General features: G+C 46.1%; 1 protein-coding gene across 7 annotated transcripts in view; it reads right to left on the reverse strand.

Moving 5' to 3' along the window:
* Nucleotides 1-21,532, reverse strand: part of WDR7 (WD repeat domain 7) — a 799,383-nt gene that overhangs the window by 230,024 nt on the left and 547,827 nt on the right. For all 7 annotated transcript variants that reach the window (XM_063959708.1, XM_063959725.1, XM_063959718.1 and 4 more), the window contains one exon: nucleotides 7,219-7,405. In XM_063959708.1, coding sequence (XP_063815778.1) covers nucleotides 7,219-7,405 — 187 coding nt within the window. The remainder of the gene's footprint in view (nucleotides 1-7,218; nucleotides 7,406-21,532) is intronic.

Raw genomic sequence — 21,532 nt, forward strand, 5'->3', positions numbered from 1 at the left:
GGCCCCAGCGTCATGCTGAGGACTTGGCAGAAGCGGTGGAGGGCTTCTGTTTCTGGGAATGGGCTGCCTGCTGCAGTCTTCTTCCCTTTCCTCTATCCCATGGCAGATATGACTGGCCTTTTGCCCGCTTGCCCTTATGGGGACGAAAGGACTGAGGCTGAAAAGACGTCGTCTTTTTCTCCTTTATACGGCAATACTTCCATGTGCCGTTTGGAATCTGCATCACCTGACCACTGTCGTGTCCATAAACAACTTCTGGCAGATATGGACATCGCACTTACTCTTGATGCCAGAGTGCAAATATCCCTCTGTGCATCTCGCATATATAGAAATGCATCCTTTAAATGCTCTATAGTCAATAAAATACTGTCCCTGTCAAGGGTATCAATATTTTCAGTCAGGGAATCCGACCAAGCCACCCCAGCGCTGCACATCCAGGCTGAGGCGATCGCTGGTCGCAGTATAACACCAGTATGTGTGTATATACTTTTTAGGATATTTTCCAGCCTCCTATCAGCTGGCTCCTTGAGGGCGGCCCTATCTGGAGACGGTACCGCCACTTGTTTTGATAAGCGTGTGAGCGCCTTATCCACCCTAAGGGGTGTTCCCCAACGCGCCCTAACTTCTGGCGGAAAAGGGTATACCGCCAATAATTTTCTATCGGGGGAAACCCACGCATCATCACACACTTCATTTAATTTATCTGATTCAGGAAAAACTACAGGTAGTTTTTTCACACTCCACATAATACCCTTTTTTGTGGTACTTGTAGTATCAGAAATATGTAACACCTCCTTCATTGCCCTTAACAAGTAACGTGTGGCCCTAAAGGAAAATACGTTTGTTTCTTCACCGTCGACACTGGAGTCAGTGTCCGTGTCTGTGTCGACCGACTGAGGTAAAAGGACGTTTTAACGCCCCTGACGGTGTTTGAGACGCCTGGACAGGTACTAATTGGTTTGCCGGCCGTCTCATGTCGTCAACCGACCTTGCAGCGTGTTGACATTATCACGTAATTCCTTAAATAAGCCATCCATTCCGGTGTCGACTCCCTAGAGAGTGACATCACCATTACAGGCAATTGCTCCGCCTCCTCACCAACATCGTCCTCATACATGTCGACACACACGTACCGACACACAGCACACACACAGGGAATGCTCTGATAGAGGACAGGACCCCACTAGCCCTTTGGGGAGACAGAGGGAGAGTTTGCCAGCACACACCAAAAACGCTATAATTTTACAGGGACAACCTCTATATAAGTGTTTTTCCCTTATAGCATTTTAATATATATAGTCATATCGCCAAATAAGTGCCCCCCCCCTCTCTGTTTTAACCCTGTTTCTGTAGTGCAGTGCAGGGGAGAGCCTGGGAGCCTTCCCACCAGCATTTCTGTGAGGGAAAATGGCGCTGTGTGCTGAGGAGAATAGGCCCCGCCCCCTTTTCGGCGGGCTTCTTCTCCCGTTTTTCTGAGACCTGGCAGGGGTTAAATACATCCATATAGCCCCCAGGGGCTATATGTGATGTATTTTTAGCCAGAATAAGGTACTATCATTGCTGCCCAGGGCGCCCCCCCCAACGCCCTGCACCCTCAGTGACCGCTGCTATGAAGTGTGCTGACAACAATGGCGCACAGCTGCAGTGCTGTGCGCTACCTTATGAAGACTGAAAAGTCTTCTGCCGCCGGTTTCTGGACCTCTTCACTTTTCGGCATCTGCAAGGGGGTCGGCGGCGCGGCTCCGGGACGAACCCCAGGGTGAGACCTGTGTTCCGACTCCCTCTGGAGCTAATGGTGTCCAGTAGCCTAAGAAGCCAATCCATCCTGTACGCAGGTGAGTTCACTTCTCTCCCCTAAGTCCCTCGATGCAGTGAGCCTGTTGCCAGCAGGACTCACTGAAAATAAAAAACCTAACAAAACTTTTACTCTAAGCAGCTCTTTAGGAGAGCCACCTAGATTGCACCCTTCTCGGCCGGGCACAAAAATCTAACTGAGGCTTGGAGGAGGGTCATAGGGGGAGGAGCCAGTGCACACCACCTGATCCTAAAGCTTTATTTTTGTGCCCTGTCTCCTGCGGAGCCGCTAATCCCCCATGGTCCTGACGGAGTCCCCAGCATCCACTAGGACGTCAGAGAAAATGACAGGAGCTGACTGGCTGGAACTTTATCTCCGTCCACTTTACCTCTATCCAAGGCTTATTAAATAGACCCCTTAGAGTGATACTGGGAGATCAGGCTTCGATGGTCCCCACTGGCAGATGAAGCCTTCACTATGTAGGAGAGAGACTGTTTGACAGCTGTCTTTACTGTGGTGGGACTGTCATGTGCACTCAATACTTCGTTCCAGTTACATGGAACGTTGTGGTTCAATGTTAGTTCCAGTTACATGGAAGGTTGTGGTTCCATGTTAGTTCCAGTTACATGGAAGGTTGTGGTTCCATGTTAGTTCCAGTTACATGGAAGGTTGTGGTTCCATGTTAGTTCCAGTTACATGGAAGGTTGTGGTTCCATGTTAGTTCCAGTTACATGGAGGGTTATGGTTCCATGTTAGTTCCAGTTACATGGAAGGTTGTGGTTCCATGTTAGTTCCAGTTACATGGAACGTTGCGGTTCCATGTTAGTTCCAGTTACATGGAGGGTTGTGGTTCCATGTTAGTTCCAGTTACATGGAAGGTTGTGGTTCAATGTTAGTTCCAGTTACATGGAGGGTTGTGGTTCCATGTTAGTTCCAGTTACATGGAAAGTTGTGGTTCAATGTTAGTTCCAGTTACATGGAAGGTTGTGGTTCAATGTTAGTTCCAGTTACATGGAGGGTTGTGGTTCCATGTTAGTTCCAGTTACATGGAACGTTGTGGTTCAATGTTAGTTCCAGTTACATGGAAGGTTGTGGTTCCATGTTAGTTCCAGTTACATGGAAGGTTGTGGTTCCATGTTAGTTCCAGTTACATGGAGGGTTGTGGTTCCATGTTAGTTCCAGTTACATGGAAGGTTGTGGTTCCATGTTAGTTCCAGTTACATGGAACGTTGCGGTTCCATGTTAGTTCCAGTTACATGGAACATTGCGGTTCCATGTTAGTTCCAGTTACATGGAACATTGCGGTTCCATGTTAGTTCCAGTTACATGGAGCGTTGTGGTTCCATGTTAGTTCCAGTTACATGGAATGTATGCTGCAGCGTGTAATTTTCATTTGCGTTCTCTGAAACAAATGTTAATCTCCCAATGTCAACAGATTGTTCTCAAATACATTTTAGTTTGTTCCTCAGTCAATTCTATTTGCTAAGGAATAAAAAAGTGTGCTGTGCGTGTATGTGTTGCGTAGGAAAAGTTTCCCGCTCAGTTATCAGCATCCCTAGGCACAAGCCTACTCTGCCTAAAGCTAATCCATATTATCCCCTAAAGGTGTCCGATTTCCATCCATACACTGCGATCAAACACCTTCCACACTTTGCACTTGTATGGTTGCGGCCCACTTCAAGGCAGTATGCTGAAATCAGCAAGATCCGTGCCACTCAGAATCAGGCCCTAAGGCTTTATACTATTATAAGGCATAGTTAAGGGTTTTAATTTAGTCTATTAAAGCTATATTTCCACAAATGAATGATCTGATCCTTCCTCTCCCTGGAGCCCCGAAAGCTGTGCCATGCAGCAGTTCATGGGCCCTGTGGTTAAACATACTGGGGCTGTATGTTTTTTTTGCCTGATATAAACAAGGGCCAATCAGATCCTGCAATCATAGACATGGTGGCTTCTGATTGATTATATCGCTCACATGCACTTATTTTGAAGCGGGGAACATAAGTTTGTCCATTTAGACGGTAGCACAGCTTTAAGTTAAAGGGATTAGTGTTATCTTGATATTATTATTACCAGTTATTTATATAGCGCACACATATTCCGCAGCGCTTTACAGAGAATATTTGGCCATTCACATCAGTCCCTGCCCCCAGTGGAGCTTACAATCTATATTCCCTACCACATGTACACACACACACACACACACACACACACACACACACACACACACACACACACACACACACACACACACACACACATTCACGCTAGGGTTAATTTTGTTTGGATCCAATTAACCTAGTAGTATATTTTTGGATTGTGGGATGAAACCGGAGTACCTGGAGGAAACCCACGCAAGTACGGGGAGAATATACAAACTCCACACAGTTATAAAATCAGATTTTGTAAGATTTACGAATATTACCCCAAGTTCCATTGACACCAGAGAGTCTGATGTACAAACTCCTTTATAGACTCACCCACCCTGGCTTCATTAGCAAAAACTACAGTCATAGGCCCCGATGAGCCCAGGGAAAGGTCGTTTTTGCTCCTTTATTACAATGGGTCTTGAGTCTGACAGGCAGATGCTTTGTTCCTTTGTTCTAATATTTACTACGTGGGAAAGCGGCCCATTTCCTAAATAACACCGGTGACAGGAGAGCGCAATAGGTTGTGTGCTATTGACGAGTGAAGTGGTAACATTCTACCAGAAGAATCCCAACACTGCGTTAATAAATAACTAATTATACAGCAAAATGACATTGCTACTTGAGAAGCAGAGAAAACACCCCCTGCACACGAGGAGGGGTCAGGGGTCAAGGCAAACCTGACTCCCAATCAGACAATGGGACTGGCTCACAAACAAACCAGTTAACGCACTGCGGCCGCAGCACCTATTGAAGTCAGGGGACGCTGTGATGTTAACGATGAGCATCAAGACGGATAATTCAGCCCTTGAGAATGCCTGAATACACACAACTACAGCACTAAATACAGCTGTAGGGCATTGTGTATCCGCGGCAGCAGAGCAGGCCCGTGTCTGGCACTCCGGGCTATCTACTGAAATCCACTGATCAGCCCCATACATATGGAGAACCTGTGTTGTATCATCGCTGGAGTCATCTCTCAAGACGAGTGGGCCAGATAAACCTTCGGCTCATTATAAAAGATGTGGGGGAATAAAAATGACAATGAACCGCTTCCCTGTCACAGAACAGCCTAAAAGAGAGAACGGCTGGCTTTATGTATTATGTAGCTATTATTCAACATTTACTGACCAGAAAGAACATTCGCTCCGGTCTGAATCACATTATGTCGCCCTCTAAGCAAAATTAATAAATACATAAAAGTTAGTAGAAGGGAATCCCCTTATCGTTACTTGGAGACAAGAGAATGTTAATAATTCTATCTATCTCTTGGATTTGTGAGATATTGCTGTGTATGCAGCACTCACTGTAAAGGGTAAGTCCATGCAGCAGATACCCTGACTGCTGGACACAGATAAGATAACCAGAGATTGCTCCGTGCTGGGACTGCAGGGCTCTCTGTGGCCTTGCCTTGGACAGAGCTAGGAAGAGCAGATCCCTCTGGCTCTAGATGTGCCGCTGATCTGTAATCTTATCTCTGAGAGAGAGAAGATGCTTTTATGCCCTATTGTCCCTCTTGTGTGTGTGCGGTATCTGTGCTCATACACTCAGCTCTCTCCCAATCCTGTAAGCGCCTACAGAGAACGTGGCTATCTTTCTCTGTGGGTGTGCTGTGTGTATATGGAAGTGTGCGGCAGCCCTCGCTGAATACAATAAAAATGAGTTATGGGTAGAAGCATCCTTGTCCTGGCCGGATGCAGGCATGTCATGTTGGTAGAAGGGTTAGGGTGAACAGAAGGGTTCTGACGTAGCATAAGGGTCAGTGTGCTGCGCGGCGTATTGAGGTTAGATGTATGAGGACACAATCTGTGAGGTTAGATGTATGAGGACACATCTGTATCAAAAGTCCCAGCGCTGTAACAGCCGCCTGCCAGGTTACGTTGTGGCGCAGCGCACAGACTGCCGTAATAGTGGGCCTAATTCAAAGATGTGCGGAAACCTGGGCCGGGATGCAATGAAGTTCAAGTTCTGCGGCCATGCGGGATTCCGGCTGAACACGGATGGTTTTTTAAAGGGGCAATCGTGTACAAGGCTATGCTTTGTGCATGATTGCCCGTTTAAAAAAAATAAATATCAGAGTTCGGCCGGCATCCCACATGGCCGCTGAACACGGACTTCATTTCATCCCGCACCTGATGTATAAGCTGTTCTTAGATCTGCGCTGCGCAAAAATCTCAGTGGGTGACTTAACTCAAGAAGCCTCCTGCTGCTTTTGCATATTTTAACGCAGCCGCTGTGTACAAAGGGCCTAATTCAGACCTGATCGTAGGTGTGCTAAATTTATCACATCTACGATCAGTCTTCAGACATGCGGGGGGACGCCCAGCACAGGGCTTCTCCGCCCCGCATGTCAGGCCCTCCCCCCACATAAGTACAAAAGCATCGCACAGCGGTGATGCTTTTGTACTGGAAGAGTAGCTCCCCACCAGCGCAGCTCCTGTGCGCTGGCAGGGAGCTACTGTCGCTGCGGCTGCGAGTGACGTTACACAGCCGCCGCGGCCCGCCCCCTCACCACCTCTGCCTGTCAATCAGGCAGAGGCGATCGCATGGCTAAGACAACCGTCGCCTGTCTGGCATGTTCAGCCGTCACCTGCGCAGTTCAGACTTGATCGGATGCTGTGCAAAAACGCACAGCACCGCTCAGGTCTGAATTAGGCCCACAGACTCCGTTCGAACTACGTCCATCTCCAAATCACGCCCTGCGTCCTTCAATCTCTCTTGACACAATTGTGACGGATTCTCCAGGATATTGATTGATTTGTTACAAACCACATTTACATGGGTCTGATCTCCATTTATATGTAAAAATAATAATGATTACCACATTTTATCCATCAAGAGATCTAGGTAATAAAATGGTCAAAGTTCAATGCTAAATAGGCACATTTTCATTTTGCTAAAGAAGTCATATGATATTAGGCGATATAGGGGGTAATTCGCAGCAGGAATTTTGTTAGCAATTGGGCAAAACCATGTGCACTGCGGGGGGGGGGGGGGAGGGGGGCGAAGATATAACATGTGCAGAGAGAGTTAGATTTGGGTGGGTTATTTTGTTTCTGTGCAGGGTAAATACTGGCTGCTTTATTTTTACACTGCAATTTAGATTGCAGATTGAACACACCACACCCAAATCTAACTCTCTCTGCACATGTTACATCTGCACCACCTGCAGTGCACATGGTTTTGCCCAACTGCTAACAAAATTCCTGCTGCGATCAACTCAGAATTACCCCCATTAAGAACACATGACAGCTGGATCTCACGAACAATACATACTTGGCCAGCTGTTTTTCCGCATCTGCGCAGAGTTCTAGGAGTCCCATCAGCACGGCAGAGACGTCCATATATGGCTCCCACACGGTAAAGCCTCGTCCAATCAGATCAATAGCCGTCCTGCGGATGGTGCTGTGAGGGGGGAGCTTTGGGCTGGGGGGTTGCAGTAGCAGGAATGTCAGAGCCTTGCCTGTGATAAAAGAAGATATATTGCATTTAAAGCCTTCCCTTGAATGAGTAAAATGATTTCACAAGACTCACCGGCAGCTTAAACGGGTGCATGTTATAAAAAAACAACCCCTGCTACCTCAGCAGAAAATGCACAGGGCATCCGCACAACAGCAGCTGAGGAGCATAAAACTTAATGGAGAGGAAAATTGTTTGACAGACAAATCACTGCATATGACACCTGATGTGATCGGGACAGTGAAAGCGAGGACGAGAAAAGATGGAAGGTTAGGAGTGCCGGCACCTACACTTTTCACCGTTCACTAGACATTTAGGGTATACGACAAGCTATATACATTATTGATCAACAGCATCTGTTCAATTGCTAATCACTTAAAGCTATTAAAGTCACGTTGATACAATGGTAAGTAAATGTGTGCAGTTTGTTGTGTATGATTGCTACCTGCAAGTAAACTGTTGTTTTCTCTCTGAGCAGCTCACTAGAAAGAGAAGGGGGGTAATAACACCGACACTGCCTAACAATAAACATACGTAAACACAAGCACACAAAAGGACGCAAAACAACTATTTCTTAAAGTCACTTTATATCCGGTGTTACACAAATCGATGCACTGTACATGCTGTGAGGGAATCCTAATGTATACAGATCACGTGAGATTATCTATGGATAACCATGTGGTAAATGAGTTCAGAGCAGGGCCGGATCTAGGGGGGGGGGCGAAGGGGGCGAATGCCCCCCCTAACACAGTCATAGCCACGCCCACTTTTGAGCAGAAGAGAGCTCTCCTGGGAGAGCCTGAAGCAGAACGATGTGCTGCAGCTTATAACACAGCAGCACAGAGGAGCCAGGAGAGCAAGGGTTACAGAGCATTTGCCCCTCACTTGCTGGTGTGTGGGTACTAGGGCTAATAAATACAATTACCCCATAGCACAGTCACATGTACATAGAACAAGCACAAAGCTCTATCTCAGTCTCACTCAAATAGTTATCAGAATTTAGAGAGGAGGAGTTAGGATTGCCGATGGGAGGAGTTGGGACTGTAGAGGGAGAAGTCAAGATTAAACAGTAAACCGCCCCCCCTAAAGAAAAGTCTAGATCCGTCCCTGGTTCAGAGCACTATACGCCACCTTTTATAGACACAATAAATCCAAAATACACACTTGTGTTTTCTGAGGCACGTAAGGATGCGGTCATACACAAAAGCACAAGACTGAAATACATAGGTCCCAGCTCTTAGGCTGCGGTTGCATTTACCAAGGAGATATTGGTAGAACCCCCACATCAATCAATAAAATTCCCAACAAAACATTTACATATCAAACTTTATTTAGATTTATTACTGTAAGACAAAGAACCATCAATGGGACATCACTTGCTTCTGGATAGACTGCCCTCGTATTATTACTATTATATTGCAACATCATAATCAGTAGCGCTGTACGCAAGAGATACTGGGAAATAAAACAATTACGCAATTCGAACATTTACACAAAAATGAGAAACTGTCAATCAGTCCAAAGAACTTAGGAAAAGGAATTTGTACAAGAGGGTATGTGCAAAGTGACAGAGGGTACTGAAAACAAAATTGTGGTGTGAAGTTCTGACCATGCAGGTAAGTGGAGTTAGTCTCTGATCAGGCTTATATGTCTGTCTGAAGAGAGGACTCTTGATTTAAAGTTTTGAGATTCTGAGGAGTGAGACGAGCAATAGTGGGCCTAATTGGCCTAAAGGGAAAGGGGGGACATGATAGAAACTTTCAAATATATCAAGGGTCTTAAAGTTCAGGAGGGAAACATTCTTCAAAGGAAAAGAAGTATTAGAACTCGAGGGCATACATTGAGACTGGAGGGGGGGAGGTTCAGGGGAAATTTAAGGAAAAATTACTTCACAGAAAGGGTAGTGGATAAGTGGAATAGCCTCCCGTCAGAGGTGGTAGAGGCTAAGACTGTAGGGCAATTTAAACATGCTTGGGACAGGCATATGAATATCCTTACAAAGAATTAAGGTTAAAAAAGGTTTGAGATTGCCTAAAGGATAAAATAAAAAAGGGGCACACTAGATGGGCCAAGTGGTTCTTATCTGCCGTCAAATTCTATGTTTCTATGTTTAATATAGACCTGATCGCAAAAGCCAAATCTTTCTCTAATGGACAAAACCATGCGGCACTGCAGGCGGGGCAGATGTAACATGTGCAGAGAGAGTTAGATTTGGGTGGGTTATATTGTTTCTGTGCAGGGTAAATACTGGCTGCTTTATGTTTACACTGAAATTTAGATTTCAGTTTGAACACACCCCACCCAAATCTAACTCTCTCTGCACATGTTATCTCTGCCCCGCCTGCACTGAACATGGTTTTGCCCATTAAGAGAAAAAATTTGCAGGTCTGAATTAGGCCCAGTGTCCCAGAAAATAGGGGCAGCATGAGAGAAATCCCGGAAGGCAAGAGTAAGAAGAGATGATCCGATATGAAGAGAGATGGAGGAGAGTGTTGAAATAGTATAGCCCAGAAATAATGACAGCGTGAAGTTCTATTTCAGTTGTATCAAAGGGAAGGGACGGATGGTGAACATGTTTTTATGCTGAAGATGGCATTCAGTTTCTGTAGTGTAAGCAGGGAATTACAGTCTAGCGTCAATAGTTGTCCGTAACAAGCAGGCTTGGGCAACGGAAGAGATATCAGCATTATCCTCAGTGATTGTTACATTAAGAAGAACTTATATAGGAAATAAAGATACTGATTCAAGCTGTATCCAATTTCAGACTGAAGACGTGAGAAGATACGAAAAAGAAGACAACTGCAAGGCAGCAACGTGAGCCAGTACAGGTGAGAGACCAGGAGCACAGAGGAAGATCTGAGAGCCATCTGCATAAAGATTATACTGAGCTCAGGAAGCTCCCCCAGAACTAAGAAGAGGGGGAAAGGGTTCTAAAAATACACTGGATTACTGTAGCAGAGTGATCAACGGTGTCAAAGGCCTATAAAGCACCGATCTTTGGATTGAGCAGTGAGTAGGTAATTGGCTATTGTAGTATGGGCTGTGATGTTAGCAGAGGTTCTAGTAGAGAGTTAAAGAAAAGACAAATCGACAATTCCAAATGAACACAACGTCCAAGGAGTGTAGAGGAGATGGGGATCGGTGAGGCTGGGTGATGGCTGCGAAAGATAACGGGATTTTAATGATGCATTTGATAATAGAATGTCTAAAAGAAGATGGAAAAGGCGCCAGTGTAAAGGCAAGTTAATGGGAACGGTTAACGTTAGGAATAATTGTTAAAGAGAAGGGAGGAATAACATAGGGTGGAGGATAAAGAGAATGGAGGATCAAGCAATGGCCCTCATTCCGAGTTGATCGGTCGGTATTTTTCATCGCATCGCAATGAAAATCCGCTTAGTACGCATGCGCAATATTCGCACTGCGACTGCGCCAAGTAATTTAACAATGAAGATAGTATTTTTACTCACGGCTTTTTCATCGCTCCGGCGATCGTAATGTGATTGACAGGAAATGGGTGTTACTGGGCGGAAACACGGCGTTTTATGGGCGTGTGGATGAAAACGCTACCGTTTCCGGAAAAAACGCAGGAGTGGCTGGAGAAACGGAGGAGTGGCTGGGCGAACGCTGGGTGTGTTTGTGACGTCAAACCAGGAACGACAAGCACTGAACTGATCGCACAGGCAGAGTAAGGTTGAAGTTACTCAGAAACTGCAAAGTAGTTTGTAATCGCAATATTGCGAATACATCGGTCGCAATTTTAAGAAGCTAAGATACACTCCCAGTAGGCGTAGGCTTAGCGTGTGTAACTCTGCTAAATTCGCATTGCGACCGATCAACTCGGAATGAGGGCCAATGGCAGGACTTGTAGAAAATACAGTATGCTCTGTTTTGGGGGGGGGGGGATGTAAAAATAAAAATAGAAGGGACTGAATGGGCGAGAGGAAGGAAGATGACTGTGCAGATGGGTTTGCATGACAATGCCATGGCTAACTGGCGCTCATTCTTCCATTATGTAAGTGGTGTAATATAGCGGATGTGAAGCAGAGGATGTGCACAATGAAGGTACTTGAACATGTGGAAAAGTAGTCTGGTATTACTGTGCCGTGCGGATATAAGCAGGTTTATTTGATAGAGGAGAAAACAATCCTATAGTGATCTTCACGATATATGAAGGCCGTAATTACTGTATTTGTCTGTGTCATTCTGAAAATCACCAATGATAATCATACAGTAATAATTGGATGGATGTATTTACTTACCCAAACAAGATCATTTATAGATACTGGTAGCTCTGTAACACCAGGCAGTAAAACGTTTAACTCTCCAATTTCTCATTCACGTGGAATACTCCACAGACCCTATTTTACATTCTTACGTTCTATTGTTAAAATAATCTGGACTGTAAACTTCAGTGGTTAGCTATGCGAGCTCACAGCACTGGGGGTCATGGGTGGAATATGTTTTCCCCGTGTTAGCTCTGGCCACGCCAGTTTCCTCCCACAATCCTAAAACACACTGACAGGTTACTCAGCTTCTGACAAAGGGGGTCATACCGAGATGATCGTAGCTGTGCTAAATTTAGCACAGCTACAATCATTCACACTGACATGCGGGGGGACCCCCAGCACAGGGCTAGCCCGCCCCGCATGTCAGTGCCGGCTTCCCCGCAGAAGTGCAAAGGCATCGCACAGCGGCGATGCCTTTGCACTTCAAGAGTAGCTCCCGGCCAGCGCAGCTTTAGCATGCAGCGGCTGTGTGTGACGTCACGCAACCGCTGCGGCCTGACCCCCCATTTGGTCCGGCCACGCCTGCATTGGCCAGACCGCGCCCACGAGACAGTGGGCAAACGCTGCAGTTCTGCCCCCCCCCAGCGACCGCCTCTGCCTGTCAATCAGCGTCTGCGCATGCGCAGTTCTGACACGATCGCACCACTGCGATAAACTGCAGCGTGCGATCAGGTCAGAATGACACCCAAAAAACGAACTCTAGTGTGTGTTCATGTTATAGGGGATGTAGAGGCAGATGTATGAAGAATGGAGAGGTGATAAAGAAGTGATAAGTGGAAGGTGATAACGCACCAGCCAATCAGCGCCTGTCATTTTTCAAAACTGTAATGATTGGCTGGTGTGTTATCACATTACACTTATAACTTCTTTATCCCTTCTCCAGGCTTAATACATCTGCCCCATAGAATGTAAGCTCCACTGGGGCAGGGACTGAAACATTCTCTGTAAAACCATCATAAGTCCACACACCCAACAGTATGATTAATAAAATCCTGCCAAGGGGATGAATACGGACTGGGGTATTCATGTAGTATATTAGTAGGGACATGCAATAAACTATTTGGCAACATTTGTAATTTGCCTTATTCTGGCAGCTTCTGAGGATTTAAGTGTTTCGGTGGCAAGTGATTTTCTTTTCGGAAACTTTTCTCATAAAATTCATATATTATTATTATTATTATTATTATCCTTTATTTATATGGCGCCATAAGGGTTCCGCTGCGTCTGATTACAGAGTACATATGCACATAATAAATAATAATTTATAATAATTTTATTTATATAGCGCTCTTTCTCCAATAGGACTGAAGGCGCTTAACAGATACATAGCATAATAATCAAAACAGGAAAACAGTGACTTACAGTTGAAGACAATATAGGACAAATACAGGGTAACGAAGCATAACTACATCAGTAGATGACATTGAGATAAGTATCAAGGTGGCCGAAAACTGTAGGATTTGGGCAGAGTCGGTGCCCCCCAACCCCTTCCCTCCCAAGCTCATTTTGGTGCTCCTACTCACTATGATTTAAATAGGAACTGTGCACACATTTGGCGCACAGCTTCCTTGCTAGGAAGGGGCATGGCCATACAATAGTACCCCCAATTTAAATTACGCCACACAGTAGTACCACTTTACTTTATATACGTTACTCCTCACAGTAGTGACCCTTATTCACATTACTTCACACTGAATTGCTCCTTATTCATATTATACCACATCATATTGCTCTTTATTCACATTAGACCACACAGTAGTGCCCTTTCTATACATTATATTATGCCACACAGTAGAGCACCTTATACACATACTGCCACACATTAGTAATGCATTTATACACATACCACACAGTAATGCGCCTTACACATATGACACACAATGTTAATGCCCCTTACAAATTACGCAACCTTTATTAATGCCCTTATACACATAATGCCCCTTACACATATGCCGAACACTACTGCACAACCAACCCACCTGCACTCAGCACTCACATGGCCACTAACACTGTGACCTCTGCCTCTGCTTGGATACAGATGTGTTCTCATACATCTTGCCTCAATACGCCATGCAGCAGGAGATGCCTGGCGTGAGTCAGCTGGCAGCTCTGCTAACGTCAGGCGCCTTTTTTTTCGACGAACATTATTTGCATTAGTATGTGGCTAGGATGCACAAGCAGCTTCTGGTGATTAAAATGATATGCAGCATGCCTATATTCTCTGTGCGACTGTGGCTGTATCTGCATACAAAATGCTACATTACAGTGATTTCCAGGAATACACTGTAATGTAGCACTTCCTATGCAGATACAGCCGCAGTCACACACAGAATATAGGCATGCTGCATATCATTTTAATCAGCAGAAGCTGCTTGTGCCCCTAGGCATATCAAATGCCCTAGGCATTTGCCTGGCTTGTCTATGCCTAGGGCCGGCTCTGGATTTGGGCAGTTGAGGGTTATTGAAGTAAGAAAAGGATAAGCACATGAGGGAAGAGGGCCCTGCTCGTGAGAGCTTACATTTAATTACAATGAAAAGTGATACATTACCTTGTTTCTACTAATTGTCATCATCAATTTCCAACCAGTCAGCATTCCAAAACTGAAAATCAATGTTCCCTGGCTCATACACCCTGTTCCTCCAATCAACCCAAGCACCACCAGTAATACGCCTGGCCAGATCCTCAACCTTAAAGTCGTGTGTTTGTTATTTGTCTATGTGATGCGACCGCCATCTGGGTTCTCTGCTTAAACACTTAAGAAAGGGTGGACTTGTCTCTTTAAAATATCTGAATGATTTATCGTTGCCCCATGCAAATCAGGCAAGACTAAAGCAACGGTTCCGCACAGGCCAGTCAAACATCTCCGTGACGGCCAACAGCATGGCGCTTAATGAGGCCACAGAACTGCATTGCATTCTATTAATGCAAGATCATATTTATTATCTGGTTGGTGGCAAAGCAGGTATTAGGGGAGACAGTGGGAAGAAATAACTTGCCATTTTAATAGTGATTTAAAAGCAGACCTGGAATACGGTTAAAGGGCTGCACTGTTTATATCTTTGCAGAGAGAAGCAGCAGAGGGGAATCTCTGTACATACATTTCCTAAGGTTAAAAACACAGACACTGTAGCCAAGAACAGCTGTGGTTCCCCATTATGCCTGCTCTATCTATAATATGCTGCTCTTGTCTTTGTACTCCCTTATTATCTTTTCTGCAGTAGGAAAGAGGACACGCGGGTCAGTCTCTGCAGCCATTTTATATTCAGGACCTCTGGAGAGGTCAAAGGAGCTGCTTAGAGAAATCTCAGGACGGCCTCACTTGGCATTTAAAAGAAGCCTTGAAGGTTATTCCTATGGAAGGAGCTCTAACGCAGAACCAGAAGTCTTGTTTTTTTTCCAATACACAAGACGGAAACCATCCTTGATTTTTACTGTAGGCTTAAAATTGCCTTGATTCTATGTGCTATTTAAAAATTTCTTTGGGGTACATAAATTACACGCTCAGGGCAGGGATCACCAGGAAGGTCATGGTCAGCAGGCTCTCTAAACGAACATTCCTGTATTATTCCTGGGGGGACAATGGTAGGAATACATGGTATTGTGGTGCAATGGCGAGAAACGGGACAACGCACGGAAAGGGACAGAAGGGGGGGGGGGGTCCCACATTGCTCATGCAACAATTAATTCATTTACTGCCTGACTCTGCCAATGTATCAAAAAACATATTAATGTGTTGCAGTAGTCTGAAGGGGATACGGTCAATAGGTCAACACCACTTGGGTCGAAAGTCATTGGGTTGACCACTATAGGTCGACATGTTCAAGGTCAACTGGTCAAAAGGTTGACATGATTTTTTCACATTTTTTCTTCTTCAATTTTTGGACTTTTTCATACTTTACGATCCATGTGGACTACAATTGGGAATGGTAGCCTGTGATGAGCGCAGCGGTAGCGAAGCACCTTGCTCGAAGCGAGGGGACACGGTGCACTAATTGGGGTTCCCTGTCACTTTACGAAGAAAACGACACCAAAAAAAGTGGAAAAAACAACAACCTCATGTCGACATTTTGACCTGTCGGGCTTGTACATGTCGGCCTAATGACCATGTCGACCTAGTGTCCCTGTCGACCTAATGCATGTCGAACAATAGTGGTCGACCTAATGACTGTTGACCTAAGTTGTGTCGACCCAACGACCCGTACCCGTCTGAAGCTATTTGTAATTCTAGTTAGCATTTAAATGGACAATGTAATACACCGGCATGTCGGCTTATGTAGATGCTTTGCAGAGATGTCGGCTGAGATTTCATACTGACCGCTGCAAAGACTTGCATATATTTTCCCCAAACCCATGTGGGTGTCCGCCAGTCTCCTCCCAATGTAAAACCCATACTGCTTAGGAAAGATTCCGGTCTCCATCTTGCCATGGGGGGGAAATGTATCAAGCCTTCTACAGAATGAAAAAGCAGAGAAGTGGAGAACCAATCAACTTTTACGGGTTGGGTATGGCTTACCGGCGCTGGGGGATCCCATCGGTCAGCATACCGACCGCGGGATCCCGGCAGCAGAATGCTTGCAGGGATGGGGCGCAACGGGGCCCCTTGCAGGCTCGTTGCCCTCGCCACAGGTTTTATTCCCACTCTATGGGTGTTATGGACACCCACGAGTGGGAACAGTACCTGTTAGTCGGCATGCTGACTGTCAGGATTTAGAGGGGGCGGGATGTAGCCGTCTGTATTGTGACCGCCGGTCACATAACTACATCCCACTTCTACCTATCATTTTATAGAATGTACTTTACAAATGCCAACTACAATCTGATTGGTTGCTATGGGCAGCTTCTCAACTCTTAAAAGGCTTGGTACATTCTCCCCCAATGTGTCCTTACACAAACTGTTCCACACCACCGCTAACTGCCAAGAAATGGCAACTGTCAATGGCTGCTTTATTATTAGCCAATCACCATGTTGCTGCCTTGCAATAACCATACACCCTTTCCTAACCAGCCACTACAGTCGTTACTCCGCTACTTTGTGCGTGAAGTGTTCTCTGCACCTCTTGTAAGCTCATCTGCTTCATGTCCCTGTATGTAATGCAGAAATGCATACTGCGTCGCTGCTTAATAAATATAGATTAATCCTTTTTTTTTTTAAAGAAATTACGGACATTCATAAACAGAGAAAATACTGTCTGCTGCTTCACAATGCAAATCCACAACACTGCTGGGTTGCCGCACATCATTCCAGGGATCGCTCTGTATGCTTCAAAATACAGTCAGCAAAATCAATACTTTCAAGACAAGGGAAAGTAAATGGATAAAGCACTGAATCTGAGCTATTGAAGAGGGCACAAGAATTTACAATTTGTCTGCATAGTTGCCACAGGGAAATTGGATTATGGACCAGAGTGTGCATGTGTGTGTTTGCAGGAGTGTGAGTTAGTGTTTTGCATGTGTTAGTGTGTTGGAGTTTGTTTGAGTGCGTGTTTGCTGTGTGTTAGTGTATGCATTTGTTAGGAGTTTGTGCGAGTGCGCGTTTGTTGTGTGTTAGTGTTTGCATGTGTTAGTGTGATGGAGTTTGTTCGAGTGTGTGCTTGTTGTGTGTTAGTGTTTGCAAGGGTTAGTGTGTTGGGTGTTTGTGCGAGTGTGTGTTTGTTGTTTGCGTTAGTGTTTGCATGTGTTAGTGTTTGTGCGAGTGCGTTTGTTGGCGTGTGAGATTAGCTGAACAGAAGACAAGAAGGTAACGCAGTACACTATTTAATGAATAGGTAAATTACTATTGCATTCATATGGGATTACTTACTACATTCCCTTCAATTCTGCTCAGATGCATCATGATTCATGCTACTGAAGCAAGTGCCCAATGAATTAGTAATAAGTGGCTACATATTTAAATGTGTTGATAAATAGAACAAATTAAAACCCTTCACAGACTGCTGCTTGCAGGAGGCTGGCGTCAGACCTGTGATCTCCACAATGCGGTAGGCTGGGGGTTACCGGTGGGACAGGAATGGAGTGTCTGCAATAAATAAGGAGAAAATCTGAAACCGGAACTAAGGGGTCACTCCGACCTGATCGTAGCTGTGCTAATTTTAGCACAGCTACGATCATTGACACAGACATGCGGGGGGATGCCCAGCACAGGGCTAGCCCGCCCCGCATGTCTGTTCCGCACCACCGCACAAGTACAAAAGCAGTGCCGCTTTTGTACTTGTAGAGTAATTCCCAGCCAACGCAGTTCCTGCGGCTGGCCGAGAGTTACTTGTCACTGCCAGGGTCGCAGTGGCTGCGTGTGACGTCACGCCCCCCCCCCCCCCCCCCGTATGGTCCAGCCACGCCTTCGTTGGCCGGACCCCTCCCCCCCCTCGAAAATGACAGCCAAACGCCGCCATGCCCCTTCCTCCCAGCGACGGCCTCTGCCTGTCAATCAGGCAGAGGCGATCACTAGGCAACGACGGCCGTTAGCCGTCTGGCATGTACTGATGCACTGCGGCACCGGCGCATGCGCAGTTCTGACCCGATTGCATTGCTGCAAAAAACTGCAGCGTGCGCTCGGGTCGGAATAAACCCCTATATATATACCTAAAGTGGTGCTAGCTCTATGAGTTGCATGCCTCGGTCATAATATCAAGTGGAATGACGGTGGCTTTATACTGCAAAATTGTCGCTGGTTTCCCCACTGATGCATACACCCCAACACTCCTTTGTTCATGGTTCCTGGTACTGGAGCGGACACTATTCGCTCAGCTATATTAGATAATGTTTGTGCAAATGATGCCCATGGAGGTTCTGCCTGAACTTAAGCCTGAGGTTTTGATGGAATCTATAACAATTTGCACATAACCCATTATGAACCAGATCTTCAGAGGTTAAACCTGCTTTGCATGACAACCATGATATTAATGTACGTACAGTTGTGGAGAGTATATCCTCATCACACTTGCCTCTCTTTGACATGATAAACAAATCACACACCTGACTGATGTTAACTTCACAATTTGTGACTAAAATCACTTTAATGCTTGCTAAAGTGATATACAATCCGACCCCTCCCTGATTTGCACCAGCATTGAGGATCAGATATACGAGTAATCAAAACTGACAGAAACACAGTATAAGTCAGCAGCCACACTAGCAATCAGTCACACTGTTATAGATTAGTATACATTGGCAATAAGAACACATATTCAACTACAGATACATTTCAGGTATGTAGGAAAAACATTACTGCATTACCTTATATAGGACTTTTAACGTATTCAGTCGCACAGGCGAAAGAAACAGCAGTAAACGTTTACAAGACTCATATGCAATAGTTACATATACAACTACTCATACCCCAATGGAAGGTAGAGACTCAGTGCTGTATCACCTGCCTCAGGAGAGCAGGATACAGGGAGACATAATCCCGCTTCCAGGATTGATCAATACGCTAGCAAATGTTGAATGGATCCAGACGCTAATAGTGAACACAGACGCCCAAGTGAACACATCCGTTATCAGTGAACCCAGACGCACCAGTGACACAGTCGCCTAAGCTGCGACTAGGTTAGTTAGTATCTAGCTTCTCAGACGGAAGTGGGAAATCAGTTCATGACAGGAGACTCGGAGGAAACTGGTCATGAACCGGGAGCAGCGACCAGGGGAGCATCTTACTCCACACTGCTGACTTCAACCCTAAGGATGGCAGCCTCATACTACCCCTGGAGCCTATGATCCCTGAGGCCTAGCGCTGGTGCACCCGAGGTGGCAGCAGCGTCAGTGACTGTTCGGTAGTCTCCATCCCAAAAACAGTGCGGCTGTGTGTTGCGTCTCCCCCGCTAAGTGGAACCAACGCCATACCTTCTCCCCGTGCACCAGCCACAGCCTGGTAAAATTTGCTGGACTTGCTAGTCCATCCTGCAAAGACGCCCACCGAAACAGCACTGTACACACGGGTAAGCGTTGTTGCGACCTGGCAGAGAGTTGTTGGAGCGACTCTTTATAAGGTAAGTAAAAGATGCTTTTTTAAAAAGATCGCTCAAAAAGAATGACTGTAAAAATAAAATAATAAAAAACTTATGGCTGCTAAAAACCAGCAGCTCATTGACCACGGTCTGGCTCCTGCTGCACCAAACAAAAAACTGAATTACCTGAGCCAGGAGGCGGTGATATAGGAGACTGGCCCGTTGCATTCTGGGAGGCTGAAAGCTTTGATTGATTGGTGCAATTCCGCTGACGCTACCTTATATCCCAATGTTTATCCTGTGGAAAATCTGTGGACCCTACAGGAGAAAGCTCAGTCTTTCCCAGGATAAAAATGTCTGGTTAGACTGAAAACAAATGTAATGTTCCTTGTTTACCCAAGGCTTTAATTAATACTTATTTGGTCATAGAGATGCAAAACATCCTGGGGATATAAAGGGAATAAAAATGGAGGATCTTCAGGAAGAAAAGGGTTCCAGTGATCCTGCTGGCAGCTATTCCATCAATGGGATCACCTGTATAGAAAGGAGTCCCAGAAAGGAAACAAAAATAAGTCATCTCCAGCTTAGACTATACAGCAGGGGTGGGGAACCTCCGGCCCGCGGGCCGTATAAGGCCCGCAAAGCCGTTTGCTCCGGCTCACCCGCTTCTCTCAGTGAGACACGCCACCGCTCAGTCTGGCGGCAGCGTCTCAGCTGTCAGGACACGGAGGAGAGCGCGGCTATGACGGGTGGCGGCGGCGTGTAGAACTTGAAATTAGCCGCCGGTTCGTGAGCCAATCAGAGCTCGCGGACCGGCAGCCAATCAGGAGCTGTGGCTGCCGGTCCGCGAGCTCTGATTGACTCTCGAACCGGCGGCTGGTTTCAAGTCCTACACGCCGCCGCCCAACATAGCCGCGCTCTCATCCGTGTCCCGTCGAAAGGAGCGGTAAGCAGCACGGGGGGGGGGGGGGGGGAGGGGGGGGAGCACTGTGGGGACATCTGTATACCTGGCACTGTGGGGGCATCTGTATACCTGGCACTGTGGGGGCATCTGTATACCTGGCACTGTGGGGGCATCTGTATACCTGGCACTGTGGGGGCATCTGTATACCTGGCACTGTGGGGGGGCATCTGTATACCTGGCACTGTGGGGGGGGCATTTGTACACCTGGCACTGTGAGGGGCATTTGTATACCTGGCACTGTGAGGGGCATTTGTATACCTGGCACTGTGGGGGCATCTGTATACCTGGCACTGTGGGGGGGGGGGGAAGGGGACATCTGTATACCTGGCACTGTGAGGGGCATTTGTATACCTGGCACTGTGGGGGCAATTGTGGATCTGGCACTGCACTATTGGGGGCATATGTGTATCACATCCCATTTTAACTGGCCACACCCATTTTTTTGGCGCGTAAGGGGCAGACCTACTGGGGGGCAGGGTAATTTTTTACGTTGAGAATTTTTGTGTGGCCCCCGAAGGATTTTATAAATATCCAAATGGCCCTCGGTAGAAAAAAGGTTCCCCACCCCTGCTATACAGGATCAAAAAATGATACAAAAGTAGCAGAACAGAGCAATTCTTTTAATCTCTGCGTTTATCCGTATCCATTAAAAGTCAATTATAACACACAGTGATTAGAATGTGTTTAGGATTTTCTGGATACTGCAAATTAGAGCTTCTGGTAATGGTGGCACCGACTCCATGCTCTGCGCCTGCCGGCATCTACGCGTTTCGTCTTATCTGTGATAGGTGGATTTATAGAAGGATCATTACTCTTTATGGGGAAAGGTCAGTACGTGGTCTTGGTGACATAGCAGCAGCAGGAACTAGGAACTACTCTACAGACAGCGAGCTTTGATGGATGGCACAAGCAAATGCAAAAAACACAAAACCCTGTC

The sequence above is a fragment of the Pseudophryne corroboree genome, chromosome 1, assembly GCF_028390025.1.
Source record: "Pseudophryne corroboree isolate aPseCor3 chromosome 1, aPseCor3.hap2, whole genome shotgun sequence".
Taxonomy (NCBI): domain Eukaryota; kingdom Metazoa; phylum Chordata; class Amphibia; order Anura; family Myobatrachidae; genus Pseudophryne; species Pseudophryne corroboree.